The 19,746-nt window shown below is 33.8% G+C and overlaps 1 protein-coding gene across 1 annotated transcript in view; it reads left to right on the plus strand.

Annotated features, from left to right (window-relative positions):
* LOC126007254 (disintegrin and metalloproteinase domain-containing protein 32-like) overlaps positions 1-19,746 on the plus strand; it is a 161,531-nt gene that overhangs the window by 99,438 nt on the left and 42,347 nt on the right. The window contains 1 exon segment of the mRNA XM_049772711.1: positions 3,515-3,598. Within this exon segment, the coding sequence (XP_049628668.1) occupies positions 3,515-3,598 (84 nt within the window).

Raw genomic sequence — 19,746 nt, forward strand, 5'->3', positions numbered from 1 at the left:
CCACCAGTGTCACCCATTTCCCTCTCCCCCAGGTCTACCACCTGCCTATCTCTGGAACAGGTATTCTATCTCTCTCTCTCTCTCTCTCTCTCTCTCTTTCTCTCTCTCTCTCTCTCCCTCTCTCTCTCATTGTCATGATATTTGTCATAGTGCTCTAACTACACTCACCATTCTTTGTGGCAAGCTTCATATCATGGACTGGTCCTCCTGGCCCTCATCTCAATTGTCTCTGGTTATTATTACCATACTGTCTTTCATTTTTCTTATATCCCACAGATGTGTGAGACTATGCTATGTCTATCACTCTCCCTCTGACTCATTTTACTCAGCATAATAGTATCCATGTCAATCCATGTATAGGCAAATTTCATTAATTCATTTTTCATAATGGCTGCATTGTTGTGAAAATGTATCACAGTTTCTTTAGCTATTCACCTGTTATCAGGCACCTTGGGTTCTTGGGTAGTGTCCAGATTCTTATATTAGAAATAATACTGTGATGAATATAGGAATGCAGAGGGAATTTTTTGTATTGTACTTTAGTTTCCCAGGGTATATCCCTAGAAGTAGTATTGCTGGGTCATATTGGAGTTCAATTTCTAGGTTTTTTTTTTTTAATATCCATATTGCTTTCCAAAAGGCTAGACTATTCTGCATTCCTACCAGCTGTGAATGAGAGTCCCTTTCTCTCTGCATTGTTCTTTTCGATGTGCTAGTTTCTGTGGTATGAGGAAATACCTCATTGTTTTTATTCGTATCTCCCTGATGATTAATAATGTGGAGCATTTTTTATGTGTCTCAGAGCCATCTGTGTTTCTTCTTGGAGGAAATGACTATTCATTTTTTACCCCTATTTTTTAATGGAATTAGATGCTTTTTTCTACAGTGCCTTAAATATCTTAGATGCTATAACCCTCTGATAGGTATCGGGTGACTTTTTAAGACTGTTATTCACTTGAAGGATTGTCTTCCAACTTATGACTTAGAGTCTGTTTGCTTTGGCTATTCAAATGTTTCTCTTGCAGGCAAAAAAATTTGGATTCAATTTTCTGATCCATTTTTGCCACTCTGTGTCTCTTAATTTGGTACACTTAGTTTACTAACATTGAGATTATTGTTATGGAATTTTTGCCATCTCTTTTAGAAGTTTGATATTTTGGAGATTTGTTTTGACTTAATGTAGTCTCTTCACTTCTTTTAGAGTTGTTTTTGATTCTGTAAAGTTCCTGAAGACTGTTGTTTATACATGATGCTGATTGTCCTTCCTTCAATCCTGAGTGAAAGTCTGGGTTGGTGAAGTATTCTTGGTGAGGTATTTATTTCATTAAGTTTTATTTTTAAGTCTTCCAGTGAGTCTTTCATTTTGCCTACCAAGTTTTTCAGTAATGTTTTTCTGTATTATTTTTTTTCTCATTCTACACTCATATCCTCTTTAGTCTTATTGGCTGTCTGTCCCAGGACTTTTCATAGTTCCTTGAACATCCTTCAACTTTGCTATTTAAGTTCCTTATCATAGAGGCAATATAGGTGATTGATACTAGTTATATCTTCAGAACAATTACATTCATTTACTAAGTGTGGTGGGATTCTGTCAGGGCAGGTTTCCCAGAGGACTGCTGCCTACTGCCTGCAGCCTGCATTTCACAATATTTGCCATGTTTGTGTTTTTGCTGTCCCTGGAATGGACTGGTTAGCTGCAGGGACATCACACAGGAAACAGAAAAGAAAGTGCATAAGAACCTGGAGAGTTGAACAGTCTTTTTGATTGTACTGAGACAGCTTCTAGTTAAGCTGAGCTGATTTCCCTGCCTCTTTTATTAACCAGAGTTAACAGAACAAGGGTAATTCACCTAAGGGGCAGGGTTAAAGTAGTTAAGGCTTCTTATGTTAATTAAACTTAAGTGGATCTCTAATAAAGCCTTGGTGAGTTTTTACAACTCAAAAAGTTATGAGAAGGAAAAGAAAAGCAGGCAGTGATCTGAGAAAGAAATACAGGTATCTACAGGGTTCTGTGCTGCTTTTTCCTTGTGACCTTTGCAGCATGTTTTTTTTTTTTATGTGTTGAGGTGGGGCTCATTGATTAGAAGAAACATGGCCATGGAGTGGACTGAATGGCTCAAAGATCCTTTCCCTTGTCGTGGTACTTCTTTTCCTTAGGGAGCAATGACGTGTGGTAAAAATGACTCTCCTAAGCAAAGAACAGCCCCCTGCGGGTCTTTCTGTTTGATACTGTGGAGTTGGGATGACTCCAGAAGGAGTGGCTGGAAGAACACTCTCACCTCTTCCTCATGATTCTTTTCCCTTGGGCCACACTAAGGTTGGGTGAATCTACTACCAGTTTCTATGTGGCCTAGTTTGTTCCTTTGAGGTTGTCTCTACCTGGAAGAGTGGAGGAGCAAACAGAGGGTCTAAGATGTGATGATGGGCTTGCTGAGAAGAGAGAAATTGAGTCTAGTTTTTGTTTCGAATAGTGTAAACATGCATTCAATTGTATTTACAATTTGTGATTTCTACTGAGAAGTACGATAAAACCTGATTAGTGCTTTAATTTTTGTTTTCTTCTTCTTCTTCTTCTTCTTCTTCTTCTTCTTCTTCTTCTTCTTCTTCTTCTTCTTCTTCTTCTTCTTCTTCTTCTTCTTCTTCTTCTTCTTCCTCTTCTTCTTCTTCATTTCCCTCCTCATCTTCCTTCTTTTTCCATTTTTTCACCATCCTTGGCAGTCAGTGTTCAGGGTTTACTCGTTTCCATGTGGTGTGCCAGAAATGGACCCAAGCCACCTGAGTTCAATGCAAGCACCCTAGTCATTGTACTATCATTACAATCTCTGCTCAAAAATTTTATAACTTTGTAGGTTTCCTTCATATATTTTGTTACTGAATTTTGATAATTTTATAATAACATTTATTGCTTTATATTGTTTAAAATTTAGAGATTTAAGTTTTTTTTTTTGGGTTTCTTAATCTCTAAGGTTAGTCTTGTACTGTACTTAAATTATTTTTCCTTGCTCTCTGATCTAGAAATGCACATACCTGGAGCTGATCATACTAAGCTTATATTTTATTATGACGAAAATAAAAGTAAAATTAGTTGTAGTCTCTTGTTTTGCTGTTAGATGAGTTTGCTGAGTTTCATTGTCATAATTTGTTACTGTTATTGTTATATGGCATGTGTTTTTACCTCTATCAAAACATCATGACCTTGGGTGTGAGCATAGTGTATGCTATATTCATTCATTATCCATAGTTTACATTAAACTCATCTGGGAGATCATCAAATGAATGCATTTTGAAATGCTACATGCTCCAAAGCAGAAATAGCAAGAAAAATAAAAAAAATATCTTTAGGTAAGTGAAAATTTAATGCAATTTCTGAGTGACAGAAGTAATAGCAGTACTTTAGTGAAGATTTAATATTATATCAAATGTTTGTTTTTATATTATAAAAGTACTGATTGTAATGTTAAAATGTTAAAATCTCTGGTCTCCTAATTTGTAAAATTTTGTATGTGTTCTTTAGATTTGTGTAGATGGTATATGTGTAGAATCAAGGAATATTAAGAATGAAGAATCTGCCTGTACAAGAGGATGCCATGGCAATGGAGTAAGTATAAATAAGCATATGACTTACATTTTACAAATCTCTCTTAGACACTATTTGCACCACTCATTTAACTTTTATTGAGTTCCTACAGTGTGCTCTTTATTTATCCAACTTCAATATCAAGTTGAAAGAATTTGTTACCATAGATAAATTTTAGAAAACTCTGAATAGATTTAAATTGCTTAAAAATCTTAAATCATTTATTACTGTATTTTGGTATTTTTTTAGAAGATATAAAATATTTCACTAAACACATTAGGTTATTAATTACAGGGAGGTTATAATTTGAGCCTAATAATTTATAAATTCATATTTATATAATATATAATATACTATATAATTAATATAATTATGTAAATTTATAATTTGTGTCTGTGATACATGGCATGGCAGAAAATATTGATTTTATTCATCTTTTTTTTTTTTTTTTTGGTTTTTGGGTCACACCCGGCGGTGCTCACGGGTTACTCCTGGCTGTCTGCTCAGAAATAGCTCCTGGCAGGCACAGGGGACCATATGGGACACCGGGATTCGAACCAACCACCTTGGGTCCTGGATCAGCTGCTTGCAAGGCAAACACCGCTGTGCTATCTCTACGGGCCCGATTTTATTCATCTTTTTAAAAACTGCATTTTAATTGCAATTTTAGATTCATATAAAAATTGAGTTTTACTACAGACACTTCACATTCTGCTAATCCACAGATTTCTTCCTACACTATCATGTACTAGACAACTGTTTTTGTAATAGTTGACAAAATCATATGAATTTATCATTATAGCTCAACATGCACAATTCATATTGGGGTTTGCATTTGGTATTCTATTTTCTGTGAGTTTTGACAAATGTACATTGATTCATTCATTATTATTTGTGACAAATAAGGCCTTTGTTTCCAAAATAGTCTATATATTACCCTGGCTGGTACTGTAACTATCTAGGGATAGTGCTTGAAATTTGATGGTACCTTTTGTTTGATTAAGGAAGGTTGATTCTCTGAGTTGTTTCTTTCTTGTAAAAGAAGGAAAAGGCCAAATAAATTTGTGAAACTCCAATATAATTTTAATCTAATTTGTGATCTTTGCATTTATGTTTATTTATTCTTAGTTTTTACTCTTGATTGTTACTAATGTTTTAGCCATTTATGCAGTTTCTCACTTCAGAATGTCATTTTGTTTGCATCACATAGTATGGAGTCTTTTAACATTGCTTTCATCCACTAAGTTACATGCACTTGACATTTATTCATGTCATTTGCTGGTTTCAATTTCATTTTAATGTTAATAATACATTGTTTTGTTTTTTTTCTTAATTTGTCCATTAACCCACCAAGAAACATACACTGATTCATCTCTGAATATTTCATTGATCTGAGTATTCCATCTCTGAGTATTTTGAGTATTCTATCTCTGAGTATTCTGAGTATTCCATTGATCTCTGAGGGTATATATTTATCCCAATACCATGCTCTTCTAATGACTACTGCTTTATAGTACAGTTTAAACTTGGGAAAAGCTATCCCCCCCTCTTTTTTTTTTTTTTGGTAAGGATTGCTTTAGCTGTTTGTGGACATTTATTGTTTCATATGAATTTCATGAGTGTTTCATCCACTTCTTTGAAAACTGTCATGGGTATTTTCATAGGGATCTTATTAAATTTGTAGACTGCTTTGGGAAGTATTGTCATTTTAATGATGCTAATCCTCCCAATCTGTGAGCAGGGTATATGTTTCTATTTCCTTTTGTCTTTATTTTTCTTGAAGTAATTTATAGTTTTCTTTGTATAAGTCTTTCACCTCTTTAGGTAAGTTGAATCCAATGTACTTGATTTGTTGAGGTACAATTGTGAATGGGATTATTCTTTGTGTTTTTCTTCTCTTTCATTATTTGTATATAGAAAAGTCATAGATTTTTACATATTAATTTTTTAGCCTGCCATGTTACAATACAAGTCTATTGTTTGTAGTCTTTTTTATAGTCTGTAGGTTTTTCTAGATACAGTATCACGTCTTCTGCAAACAGTGAGAACTTAGTTTTTTCCTTTCCTATCTGATACTCATGATATCTTTTTCTTGCCTAATTGCTATATCAATACTAAGTACTATATTTTATAGAAGTAGTGAGAGTAACATTCCATTGTGAATATGTACCACAGATTCTTTATCTAGTAATCTATTTTGGATAGTGCTACAAGGTACAAAGACATGCAAATTTCTTTTCTCCATTTACTTTTAGCCCTATTTCTTTAGACATGCAAACCCTTTTTAATTTGATGAAGCTACAGTTATTTACTTTTTGTGAAACATGTTTTTAAGTTTGTTGTAGTACCAATTATCTGTTTTTACTTGGTTAGTTGTCTTAGTACTGTCAGTTCAAAAAAATAATTACAATGTTTAGTGTTATGAAAATCTAACAAATTTCATAATCTCATAATTTACAGATTTTCTTATCATAATCTCAGAATTTACATATAGGACTTTAATTATTTTTGAAAAATTTTTACACATTAAGATAAATGATCAGGGGCTGGGCGGTGGCGCTCGAGGTAAGGTGCCTGCCTTACCTGCGCTAGCCTAGGAGACGGACCGCGGTTCGATCCCCCGGCGTCCCATATGGTCCCCCAAGCCAGGAGCGACTTCTGAGCGCATAGCCAGGAGTAACCGCTGAGCATCACCGGGTGTGGCCCAAAACCCAAAAAAAAAAAAAAAAAAAAAAGATAAATGATCAGACTTAAACACGAAACCCAAAGTCAACGACAACAGATTTGATACCCAATCTTCAACAAGCTATACACAGAGGGGACCAGTTATACTAACAGTCCGGGGGGCACAGGCAGTGGATGCTGGGAACAGGGTTGGAGGGAGGACAACACTGGTGGTGAGAATACCACTGATTCAATGTCACTATGTATCTTAAATATTACTGTGAAAGATTTTTAATTCATGTTGGTCACAATAAAATTAGTAAAAATAGTTTAATTGACTATAAAAATATCCAAACAAAATTTAAAAACAAAAAATGTATATAAAGCTACTTTTCTTTTCTTTGAAAGTGTGTCCTAAAAAACAGAGGGACAAATAAATTGAAAAAAATATAGTATTGTTATACATAATAGATTTTCATAAAAAAAGAATTTTGTTTGAATCAGATATCCAGTTTCCCAAATAGCACTTGCTGAAGAAATTCCTCTTTACATATATAGTGCTCTAAGCACACTTTTCAAAGATTATTTAACAATATTATTATATTATTAATACAGTTATTGGTAACACATATTATTAGTGTTTATTATTAGTAACACATAACTAGTAGTAATTTATTAGTAACTTCTTAGTAACACATAACTAGTACCAAATGGATATATAAAATGTATTATAGAATTAACATGTAAGGAGCAATTGACCTAAATAGCTAGTAGTGTATGCTAATGATAGCAGATGAAGAACCCAGGTAATTAGTATCAAAGCATATCCTCACAAATAACTTGTTAATCATCAATGGAGCACAATAAAAAAGTAAGAAGATAATACTTGGATAGTTTGATCCAAAAGTGACAATATATTATTGGGAAAACTCAGTGACATGTGTCCTGATAAGAACATCACTTTAATAAAAATTTTCAAAGTGAATATAGATGATACAAGACGAAAACATTGGCAATAGATAACCTGATTTTATATGTTTTAATCATGGAATAAAAGATTAGATTAATCTTTTAAAGTTTTAATTTAATAATTATAAAACCCGTACGTACTTCATATATGCTTTAAATAAATAACCAAACACCTTTGGAATACAAAAATCTGCTAAAAGTGAAAAGTAAAGTGAGAAAGCAATATAATTCTGGTCAAGCTATCTCAGTTGATAAAATTAAAAGCCAGTTTAACATCTTCATTTGTAAATGGTATAACTTCAGGTTACCCCCACAATGTCAATAAATTGGGATTGGGAAGAGATACACAATTCTTTCAGGGAATTGGTAGTAATTAGTTCAAATATCCTATCAGAAGTGTATAACTTTTATCAGTATTTGGTATGTGGTTTTGAAATTATACACAATTTTTGAAAACATTAAAGTGTTAAAATTATTGAATAAAATAATGTGAACCTCACAGAATAGCAATTATTTAGCAATTATATATGTGTCTCTGTGTTTTAAATGATGAAAACAAAGCATTTGATTTGTATTATCATATGTCTAAATAAATAAAAATATGGCATAATAAATAAGTCACATGTGGATAATTTGATAGTATATTATATTAGACTATATTAATTTAAAATGAGCCAAATTATCTAATAATTTTACTTTCTGCAAGAAAATGATCAACTTATTATTTTCATTTTAAAAATTACCCTAGGTGTGTACTTCCAAAAAAACTTGTCATTGCAATTCGGGTTTCCTACCTCCAGATTGCAGGCAGGCTTCGGGAAAATCTGGAATAACTTGGACAGAGGGCAAGTAAATCTCTTTACGTATACAGCTAATAAAATTCTCCAATTGCTTATTTCACCATAACAAAGGCATATTTTGCTGCAAAGATTCTTTCCACTGAAAAACATCACTTGTAATTAAATGGAAATATGGTTTTTGTTAAGAAATAAAACCAAATATGCCTTTTAAAACTGTGCAGTCCTTTAAAATTTTATTGACGTAACATTTTAAAATATAGAGAGCTTTATAGAAATAAGATTTCATACATATCTGTATGTAAATGTGTCACTTCACCACCACATAGTTTTATTACCGTCCATTCTGTGCAAATGACCTGTATTTATCTGGTAGTCATCCTTGCCCCCCCTCATATTAATTTTTTTTTTGCTATTCTTTGTCGGTAAACTTTATCTGGTTATATATGTTCTTTATGTAAGTGAAGCTTATCATTGTCCTCCATTTCCTTATTTATTCTACTTCGCAATATCATCCCAAATTCTACACATCATGAATGACACATTCAATTGCATATATATACCACAACTACTATATTCAAATAATTACTGATCATTTGGGTTGGTTGCATGATTTGGCTATTGAGAAGAAAACTATTATTAATGTTGAGATATGATAGCTTAGTGTTTTCATATGCTTTGGGCAAATTATCCCAAGGAATGGTATTGCTAATTCACATGCTGTTTCCATTGTTCATTTTATAAGAAGTCTTCACATTATTTTTAATACAGGTTCAATAAATTATAGTCCCATGCTGCTTGAATTCCTTTTTCTTAAGACTTTTGTCAATATTTTTTATTTATTATTATTTATAAAGTATATTATTATCCCTAATTTGAGATGATATATCATGTGGTTTTTAGTTGCATTTTACCATTACTCTTAAGAAATTGAATATTTTTGTATGCTTGTCAGTTTTGGAGAAGCAACTAGTTATGCTCATTGTAAAACTTGTTTTTTTTGGGGGGCCACACCCTGTGACACTCAGGGATTACTCCTGGATATGCACTCAGAAATCACTCCTGACTCAGGGGACCATATAGGTCTCCAGGGATTGAACCAAGGTCTGTCTTAGATTGGCCACATGCAAGGTAAATGCCCTAACACTGTGCTATCACTCCGGCTCCAAAACTTTTTTTAAATAAAAGATAATGCAGTAATAATATCCAGAGACAATAGAGAAGAGGACCAGTACATGGCAGGAATCTTGACACAAATCATGGAGCAGTGTAGATAGGAAAGAGAAGATACCACTATAACAATGATAGTTGGGGCTGCTCACTCTGAATAATAACTGGGTATTGGATGGAGATAATGTGGTATGCATGGAACCCATACATTAACACTCGTGTGAACCATGGTGTCTTAAAAGAAAAATAGAGAGAGATGAAGGAAAAGAGAGAAAGGAGAGAGTGAGAGAAATAGAGTAAAGAGAGAAGAAAGCGAGAAGAGAAGGGGAGAAAGAAAGGGAGAGAGAGGAGAGAGGAGGAAGAGAAAGAAAGGAAAGAAAGTTAAATGTCTGCTCCAGAAGCTGGCAGGGGGGAGGGTGGGAAGGAAACTGATGACATTGGGGCATTGGTGGCAGGAACTGATCATGGGTCAAGGGTTGTGTACATTGTAAGACTAAAACTCCATCATGAACACTTTGTAATCATGGTATTTAAATAAAAAAAATGAAGGGCCAGAGTACAGATAAGTACTCTTGCCTGGCACACAGTCAACCCTGTTTTGATACTTGGCATATGGGATATGGGCCCCAAGCACTGCTAAGAGTAATTCCTGAGTGCAGAGCCAGGAGTAACCTCTGAGCATCTCTGGATGTGGCCCTCAAACAAATGAACAAAGGGAACAGAGTTAGTATGGAGTTAAAATGCTTGCTTTGTACACAATTGACTTGAGATCTATCACAGGCACCCAGTTATAATCCCTTTTCACTACCAAGAGTGATACCTGAGCATAAAACCAAGAGTAAGTCCTGAAAACTGCTTGATGTAGAATAAGAAGGAGGAGAAGCAAAAGAAAGAGGAAAAGGAAAAGGGGAAGGAAAAATAAAATTCCTAAAATAACAAGTTCATTATCACTAGACCACTCTAAAAGAATACTAAGAGTCATTTGAGTGGTGGAAAGACAATTGTAGATGTCAAAAGGAAGCTGTAAAGTATGATATTCCCTCAAGATAAGTATTCTGTCAAATATAGTAATTTATATGATATAACTTTGGTAGTATAATGGTATGAAACCTTTGTCATTGGGTATATAATATCTATATGGGTGGAGCTGTGAAGAGGCAGAGTTTCTACATGACCAAAGCAAATTGTTCACAGTGTAAAATAGGATTTATGCACAGGAACAGACAGATAAACCCATGGACTCAGGTCACAGAGCTGTGGTCTGCAGAGGGATGGGGAAAGGAGATCAAAGGGAGGTCAAGTGCAATGGCCTATTTATGGTGGTGGTTGTGGATACTGGTGCTTTGTTGGCGCTGTACTATGGCAGCATGCTTTCAAAAGGCATGACAGTTTACTGCGAAAACACAACCTGCTTTCTCAATAAAATAAAGGAACAAAAATAAGCTTGTTTTCTGAAGTCTTTCAATCATGTTTCTTCTTTAAAAAAATTGGTTTCACTTATACTTTGTATCATTTTATTGATTTAGATAATTTATTTCAATTTCTTTTTAAAATAAACTTTAATTTTAAGTAAATCTTAAATTCTAAATAAAATTTAAGGAACCATGGTATAAAGTTCTTGATAGTTGATTTTTAGGCATATATTTCAGCACCAATTTCACCAACAATATCAAAACCCATCACCAATGCTGCTATACTACACCATTCCCCCATCCCCCAAGCCATCTTCCCAACTGCCTGCCTGACATCTTGGCAGGTACATTAAAATTCTGTAGTTTTAGCTTAGATCTCATATTTTCAATGTTTTTAAGTCTGTGTTTTAGATATATAGCTATGCTGCTTTCCCATCTTTTCAATATACCTGTTAACTTAGACCGCTGTTCACCTATTACTTTCCTTTCTCATTTTCCACATTGATTTCTTTTTCTTTTCTGTCATTTACCTCTTGGGCTCTGGGGTCAAGGGTGATCTAGGCATCCCACTTTACTACATTACATTTCCTAATACAATAATTATTTATATACCACAGAGAAGTTAAGTAAGTTTGCCTTCTTTTCTTCTGGCTTATTTAATTAAACATGATATCACCTAGTTTCAATGTCAGATTGTAGCATGTTGCATAGTATTCCAGTGTTCGTATAAACCACTTGTTTATAATGCATCTGCCATTGAACATCTAAACTAGTTCCATATCTTAGTTATTCTACTAAAAGCAGTAATAAATAATGATGTTTATAATGCTATTTTAAATGAGTATTAAGTCCCGGGGGGTAGATACCCCAAGTGGAATTTCTGAGTCATATGACAGTGCAATACTAAGATTACTGAGGATTCTTCATATGATTTTCCTCAGGGATTGAAGTAGACATCATTTTAACCAGCACCAGATAAGAAGCAGATAAGAATTCCTTTTCACCACATTCCAGCAAGCAGGAATTAATATTTTTAATAGTAATTGTTCCTACTATTTTTGATAAGTGTCATTTTCACTGGTGTGAGATGATACCACACTGTTGTCTAGATTAAGAGTTCTGTAATTCTAAGAGAAATGCTGAGTACATTCTGTGTACTTTATTGGAAATTCCCTGGTCTTTCTAGGATGAGTGCCTATTCATTTCCTCTCCCCATCTTTTGATACTATTTTTTAATTTGTTTTTTGTTAATCTTTATTAACATTTTAAGTATTCTGTATGTGAAACACTTACCTGAAACCTTATCTGAAACACTGAATACAAATATTTTCCCCATTCAACGTTCAATCAGCTATCTTTCAGTATTAGCCCAGAGATATTTTTTTTCCATGCAGACTTTAATTTGATGTAGTTTCTTTTTTTATTTTTTATTTTGTTCCTTCTGCTGGTGAATGATCAGATTATTGAAGATACTTTTAGAGGTTCAAATCTTGGAGTATTTTGCCTATATTTTTCTTAATGTACTTTAGAGTTTCTGGTTCAATTTTCAGGTCTTTGATCCACTTTGAATTGACTTTGTAATGTGTGAGACAAGGATCAAGGTTTAATTTCACGTAGTTATCCAATTTTTCTATCAGCATTTGTCAGAGAGACTAGCTTTACTCCTTTTCATATTCTCAGCTCCTATATAAAAAGTAACTGTCCAAATCTATGTGGTTTTGTCCTTGGGTATTTGATTCTCACCATTCATCAGAGAGAGCCAATCTTTATTCAGGTATTGGCCAGTTTTAATCACTATAGCTTTAAAATACAGTTCTAAATTAGGTTATACAATAGAAATAATTTTTTTTATATTTTTCAATATGGTTTTGGATATAGTGATCTTTTCTGATTTTATAGAAACAAAATTATTGACTTTCATAGATCTTTGAAGAATGTCATCTGAATTTGGATGGGGATTACAGTAAATTTATATAATAGCTTAGTAGGAAAATATTTTTGAACAATATTGGTTCTTCCAATCCATTAGCATGGAAAATTTTCCATTTCCTAAGATCTTGTACCTTAAATGACTTAAAATTATCGCATTTTTGGGTTAATTTCTAGATAACTTGATTTTTTATACTACTATAAGTGGATTAGACTCTGATTTCTTCTTTTATTGATTATTTTTTTGCATATAAAATGCAACCCATTTTTATTTGATAACTTTTAAGCTGGCTACTTTGCTGTATTGGTTTATTGTTTCTAAAAGCTTTTTGGTGGACCATTAGGGTCTTCTATTTATATTATCATGTCATATGCAAATAGAGATAATGTTAGTTGTTTTAAAATTTTGGGTTTCTTTTTTTGTCCTGATAGCTAGCCAGATTTTCTACGATAAGATTAAATAAAAGTTGAGACAGTAGATATCCTTGCCTTGTGCCTGATTTCAGGGTAAATGGTTTCATTTTTTCACTATTAAACAATGATATTAGCTATAGATTTGTTATAGATGGTCCTTACTATCTTGAGGAAATCTTCCTCCACACCTATTTTGTTGATTTGTTTTTAAATCATGAATGGATATTGGATCTTGTCAAAAGTTTTCTCTTCATTGATTGGTATGATCATATGGTTCTTATTTTTCATTGTAATAATGTGTATTATGCTAATTGATTTGCATAGGTTGAACAATCTTTGCGTTTCTGAGATAAATCCTGCTTGATTAGGGTGTATTTTTTTTTGTTATGTTGTTGGAATCATTTAGCGAAAATTTTTGTTGAAACTTTAGGTATCAGTGTTCATCAGGAAGATGGGTATGAAATTTTCTTTTCTGAAAAGGTCTCTGTCCACTATGGGTATTAGTGTGCTTTTAGACCTTAGAAAGTGTTAATAAATATTTTTATGTCTTCAATGTTTTGGAAGAGCTTAATGAGTAAAGGTAGTAAATCTTCTCTGAAGTATTGAGAAAACTCACCAGTGATTCCCATCCGGATCAAGACTTTTGTTTTTATAAAGCATTTTTTTTAAGTTCCTTTGTTTAAATGTCTTCTATTCCTCTTTCAAATTTAACTCAGAATAATATAATAGCCATTACCGGTATATTCTCTTTCTTTACCCTCATTTTATTTTCTGTGATTTCTTTTTGATTAATTCCTAAGCTGTTTATTGTGTCTTTGGGTATACTGGTTTATTTTTTACCTCAAAAAACACTGTTTTTGAGACCTGCTACTGTATTATTTAGTTTCCTTACTTTTATTTGAATGAATTATTTAAATTATTTCACTTATTTATTTTTTGGGTCAGACCTAGCTATGATCAGGTTATTTTTAGCTCTGCCATTAGGGTTCAGTTCTGGCAATGCATAGGAACTCAGCTGCAGGAAAACAAGTGTCATAATAAATAAATTTTCTTTCCATTCCAAAGTTCTTTCATTTTTTTAATTAAATTCTCTGCAATTTTATTTTATTTTGATTTTGAGCCACACCCAGTGATGCTCAGGGGTTACTCCTGGCTATGTGCTCAGAAATCGCTCCTGGCTTGGGGATCCTATGGGACAATGGGGGATTGAACCAGGCCTGTCCTGGGTCAACCATGTGCAAGACAAAAGCCCTACAGCTGCACCATCGCTCCAGCCCCCGAATTTCTGCAAATTTATTAATTTTTGGTTCAAGTGTCAACTTAGGTCCATTGGATATATTTATTATTATGTATTATTGCTGCCCTAAAGTATTATTCAAGCAGCTTATGAAACTGCTTTGTTTTGCCAATATTGACAAGATTATGTCCTTTCTCTTTATGAAAATGATATCCATACTCCATTAGCTTTTCAAAGTATCAGAAAAATGTGATTATCCTTAATAGACTATCTGATACTAACATTACTATCTAAGTTAGATATCATTAAAAAGAATAATATAGAATAATATCCTTATTGAACATGGTTGTAAATATCCTCATTAAAATTATAACAGACTCAGTGAATTATATACAAAAGTATCAAGATACAATAATCAAGTGAATTTTCTACAAAGAATGCAGAAATGGTTTAATATTTTCAAATCAGTTAGTGTAATATACTCTGTTATAAATTGAATTAGAGATAGTATGATTATGTGAAATGATGGGGCATTGGTGGTGGGAATGTTGCACTGGTGAAGGGGGTGTTCTTTTTATGACTGAAACTTAACTACAAAATATTTGAAATCACGGTGCTTAAATAAAGATATAATAAAAAACAAATAATACATTCATGCACAAGGCAAAGATAGTCACATTGTTCATTAAATATAAATTTGCGAATTTTGCTCATGGCAAATAGACAAGAAAAATCAAAGGGAACAATTGTATAAGTTGAATTTTTACAATTTCATGATAACATACATAGAAAATTGGCTTCTTTTGCTTGTTTCCCACTATCTCAGGTGGGACTAATAACACTGTTGACATCTTCAGGTACTTTTTTGGAACAGGAGGTCATTTCTCCTTTTTTCTTAGATCTCAGCAGCTTCTATGCTCAACCTCCATGATATTAACAAAACCATTTAATCTATTCTAAAGCATGTGGCAGCATGTGCTTTACTCATCAAATGTCATAGTACTCACAGTTCCTGTCACTGGCTAAAGATGGTCAGAGAAGGAAAAGAACTACCAAGCAAATCCCGTAAGTCTCCTTGAAAGTATAACTCCAAAGATTCACCCTCAGCATGGTAGAAGCACAGCAAACATAATAAGGGAAGAGGTGTAGAGCTTACTAAGTTAAATAAGTTAAAATATTAGGATGAAGACTCAACCAGTACCAATCAGCTCTGTCAATCTTGAATACATGACTTTAGTCATTTGGTCATAGACACCAGGATGAGGATGTTAATGGATTTAAAGGAACATTTGCACAGGTAGCTAGCTAAGCACAAGAAAGTATAAGAGGTTATCAGAAATGACAGAAATGGAAGGTATGGAAGATGAACTCAATAAGAGAACTGAGCAAATGAGTAACAACAGCTGGGAAAATAATCAAGAAGCTCCAAGTTGAAATGCAGGAAACCTCGAAAAGACAATGGAAAAGGTTTGAGAAGAAATGAATAGCATAGAGAACCATGGGATGAGTTTAAAGAAATAATATAATAATAATAATAATAATAATAATAATAATAATAATAATAATCAGGGACCAGAGATTTATGTCGCAAGGATGCTTGTACATGGCTCACCCAGGTTTGATTCCCGCACAACATATAGTGTCCAAACTCTGCTAAAATTGGTCCCTGGGCAATACTGGACTGGTTTCAAAACCCAAAAATGTAAAAATGTCATTAGAATTCCTGAAGAATAGGAGGGTGAATTTGATGAAGAACAAAGAGTACTTTATCAAATTCTCATATTTTCTCTGAGTTGAGGAGCCAACTATAAGAAACATGAAGGGCCCTAGAGTAAATTGACTCAAATAGGCGAATTCCAAGACATATTGTACTCAGAATGTCAAAAAAAGCAAGACAGAGACAAAATATTGAAAACTATCATAAAAGGAGTATACATATAAAGCAAAGCAAAACAAAGTTTGACAGATCTATCCAATAAGATACTACTCTGAAAACTTCTTTTTGGAAGGGGATTGGGCCAAGTCCTCCCAACACCCACTCAGCCACCACAAAACCAAGCATCCCCTGTCCACTGCTGCCATTCTGGCAGAAAAAAATGGCCTGGTCCTCCACCAAGTTCCAAAAGAAAATAATGGCTGCTAATCTTTCACAGGTAGCCTGGTCTATGCCCATAATTCTGTGGTATTCTTAGTAAAGGGGGGGAGCATATCTTCCTTTCTGCATGAATTAAAGCAGCCGAACACCACATCCTCCACCCTCAGCACCAGCTCAGCAACTTAACTTTACTAAACTTCTATGCCACCAAACGTATTTCAGACCTATAAATCCTGGACACTTCAACATTTTATAGTAGTGTCAGATGATGGGAATGTTACCTGATTTCTCAGTGATTTTTCTATTGATTTCTCAGTGAGCCTAAACAGTAACACAGAAGGCTCAACTAGTACCAGTCACAGTCCACTAAATTCTTAGACATTGTCTTTAGTAATACTATGAAGAAATATAACAATCATTTTAAATTGACCATTTATTGATATTAGATTTGATAATTTGCCTTTGTGTTATAATTAACAATACAAAATATATTTGTGCCTGCATGGAGGTAGGCTATGGTGATGAGTAAAAAATTGGGGACACTGGGGAAGGAAAGGCCATACTAGTGTTTGAACATATAATGTCCGAAATGACTGTATCATAAACAACTTTGTATATCAGAGTATTATAATAAAAAATTAGAAAAAATTGGAAAAATAAGACCCCAGAAAAATAAATGAACAACAACAACACACATGAGAGAAATCTCATGTCAAAGAAAATAGAGGATTATGGTAAAAATTTATAATTTGGATACTTCAAGAATATTTTTATACATATAGATTATTATTCAGAGTTGAAGAAATGACAGAGCTTCATGAACTGACAATAGCTAAGGGAATCCACAGCCTTGAAAACACTTTTGCAAGAAGTATTGAAGGAGTTTTTATAAAAGACAGGACTTCTCTTCAAAAAATCACATAACTTGAACCATCTTGCTTCGCCTCTCAAATTGAGGGGAAATAATGGAGGGTACCAAGACCAAGCAGTTGTATGATCACTAAGTAGTAATAAAAATGATCAGACTTAAACATCAAATCTAAAGCTAAGGACAAAAGAATCAATACCCAATCTATAACAGCTAGACACAGAGGCCACTTATACTAGCAGCCTGGGGATAAGGGAGAGGGATATGAGATGCAAGCTGGGAACGGGGGTGGAGGGAGGACAACTTTGGTGATGGGAATCCCCTGATTCAATGTTAATATATACCTAAAATATTACTGTGAAAGATATGTAATCCACTTTGGTCAAAATAAAAATCATTATTATAAAAAAAAACAGGACAAATTTTCAGCACTTGGTATTCAGTATGAAATTCACTCATGAATAGAAACTCATGAAACACACTCTATTTGAGAATGAAAAGTCTGTTTACTCATCATTTGCTAGTGATTTTATACATTTTCTAAAACTTATCTCACTTACATTGAATGTTCTATATCTAGACAAATGGATGAATTTAGTGACACCATGATGAGGATGGTATAGGCCTCAAAAAATACCAGCAAAATTTCAGAGATTTTAATTAAAATATTGTACTTATTAAAGCAGATATTTAAGCATTTAAGCAGCATTATTTCTTTTTTTAGTTTGTTTTTTTGTTTTTGTTTTGGGTCACACCCGGCATCACTCAGCGGTTACTCCTGGCTCTATGCTCAGAAATCGCTCCTGGCAGGCTCGGGGGACCATATGGGACGCCAGGATTTGAACCAATGACCTTCTGCATGAAAGACAAACGCCTTACCCTCCATGCTATCTCTCCGGCCCCAGCAGCATTATTTCTAATAAAAGGTCAATTTCTTAGGATAAAGTATACTTATATTTTTATAAGCCTATTTATATTTCTATTTAAACTTTATATATATTATATTTCTATTTAAAACTTTAATTCTTTTCACTCTTTTTTTTTTTTTTTTTTTTTTTGTGGTTTTTGGGTCACACCCGGCAGTGCTCAGGGGTTATTCCTGGCTCCATGCTCAGAAATTGCTCCTGGCAGGCACGGGAGACCATATGGGACGCCGGGATTCGAACCGATGACCTTCTGCATGAAAGGCAAATGCCTTACCTCCATGCTATCTCTCCGGCCCCAATTCTTTTCACTCTTACTAAAATTTACATTTATAGGATTTACCTATATCCTTTATAATTGAAAATGGATTAGTATACAATTACTCAACATTAATATGTTACATTTACACACCTGTAAAAAAGAAATTTAAAAAAGAAAATAGTTCTGGAAAACAAATTTTAGCACCTCATTGATCTAAAATTCTGTGGAATTTTAGATTAACCCTACTTATCTATGTGCATTAGTTATCACAACCACTACCATAAAAATATAAAGGTTCTCTCATTTATGGGATATAAAAGAAATACTGTAAGGGAACAATAAATGGTTAATATCATAACTGAAGGATTTGAGCTCACATGAAAAAGGATGAGTCTTTATAACACTGATGAAGTATAAAGAGGGCTCTTTGAATATTAGTGTTGCATTAAAATTATGTATGAATAAATATTATGATTAACAATATTTAATTTTTGAAGTAAACCAGGTTATTTTTTTTAAATTTTTATTGTGACCATGTGAGTTACAAGTCTTTCACAGTTATATTTAAGGTACACAGTGACACTGAATTAGGGCCATTCCCACCACTAATGTTTTCCTTCTTCTACCCCTGTTCCCAGCATGCATCCTATACCTCCCCTCATTGCCCCTGAACTGCTAGTGTAACAGGTCCTCTTTGTATATTGCTTGTTGTAGATTGGGTATTTTGATTCTGTTGTCATTGACTTTGGGTTTGGTATTTAGGTCTGATCAATTTTATTTCCACTCAATGTTCATGCAACTCTTTGCTCCTGGTACCATCCACTTTTTATTTTCCCCTCAATTTATGAGGCAGAACAAGATGAATCAAACTCTGTGGTTCTGTTGAGAATAGGGAAAAAAAAAAAAAAGGAAAGCTGGGAGGAGCACATCTAGAAGCTACAAATATAAATTTAAAAGAAGAAAGAGGGGCTGGAGCACAGCTGTAAGGTGTTTGCCTTGCACACAGCCAACACAGAATAGACCCCAGTTCGAATCTGAGCATCCCATACGGTTCCCCAAACCTGCCAGGAGAGCCTGGAGTAATCCCTGAGAACCGCCTTGTGACCCCTCCCCCCAAAAAAAAAAGAATAAAGAAAAAGAACAAACCAAACAAGCAACAACAAACAACAAGAAAGAAAAAAGGGAGGAGGGGGTCTGGTGTGGCAAGGTTTTGTGGTTTGGGTTTGTTTGTTTATTGTTTTTGCATAGGCACAGTAAGTATTGGGGAAATATGAAAGGGAATTTCTTTGGCCTAGAGATACAGGGTTTCTCCATCCTTGAAGCATACTGTCATGGGAACAATTACAGGCTTCGGACATGTAAAGCAGTTTTTTTTTTTTTTTCAAAAGGAGGGTGAGGAAGAGGATAAGAAAGGGAGAGAGTAATTCAA

The sequence above is a fragment of the Suncus etruscus genome, chromosome 4 (genome assembly GCF_024139225.1).
Source record: "Suncus etruscus isolate mSunEtr1 chromosome 4, mSunEtr1.pri.cur, whole genome shotgun sequence".
Lineage (NCBI taxonomy): Eukaryota > Metazoa > Chordata > Mammalia > Eulipotyphla > Soricidae > Suncus > Suncus etruscus.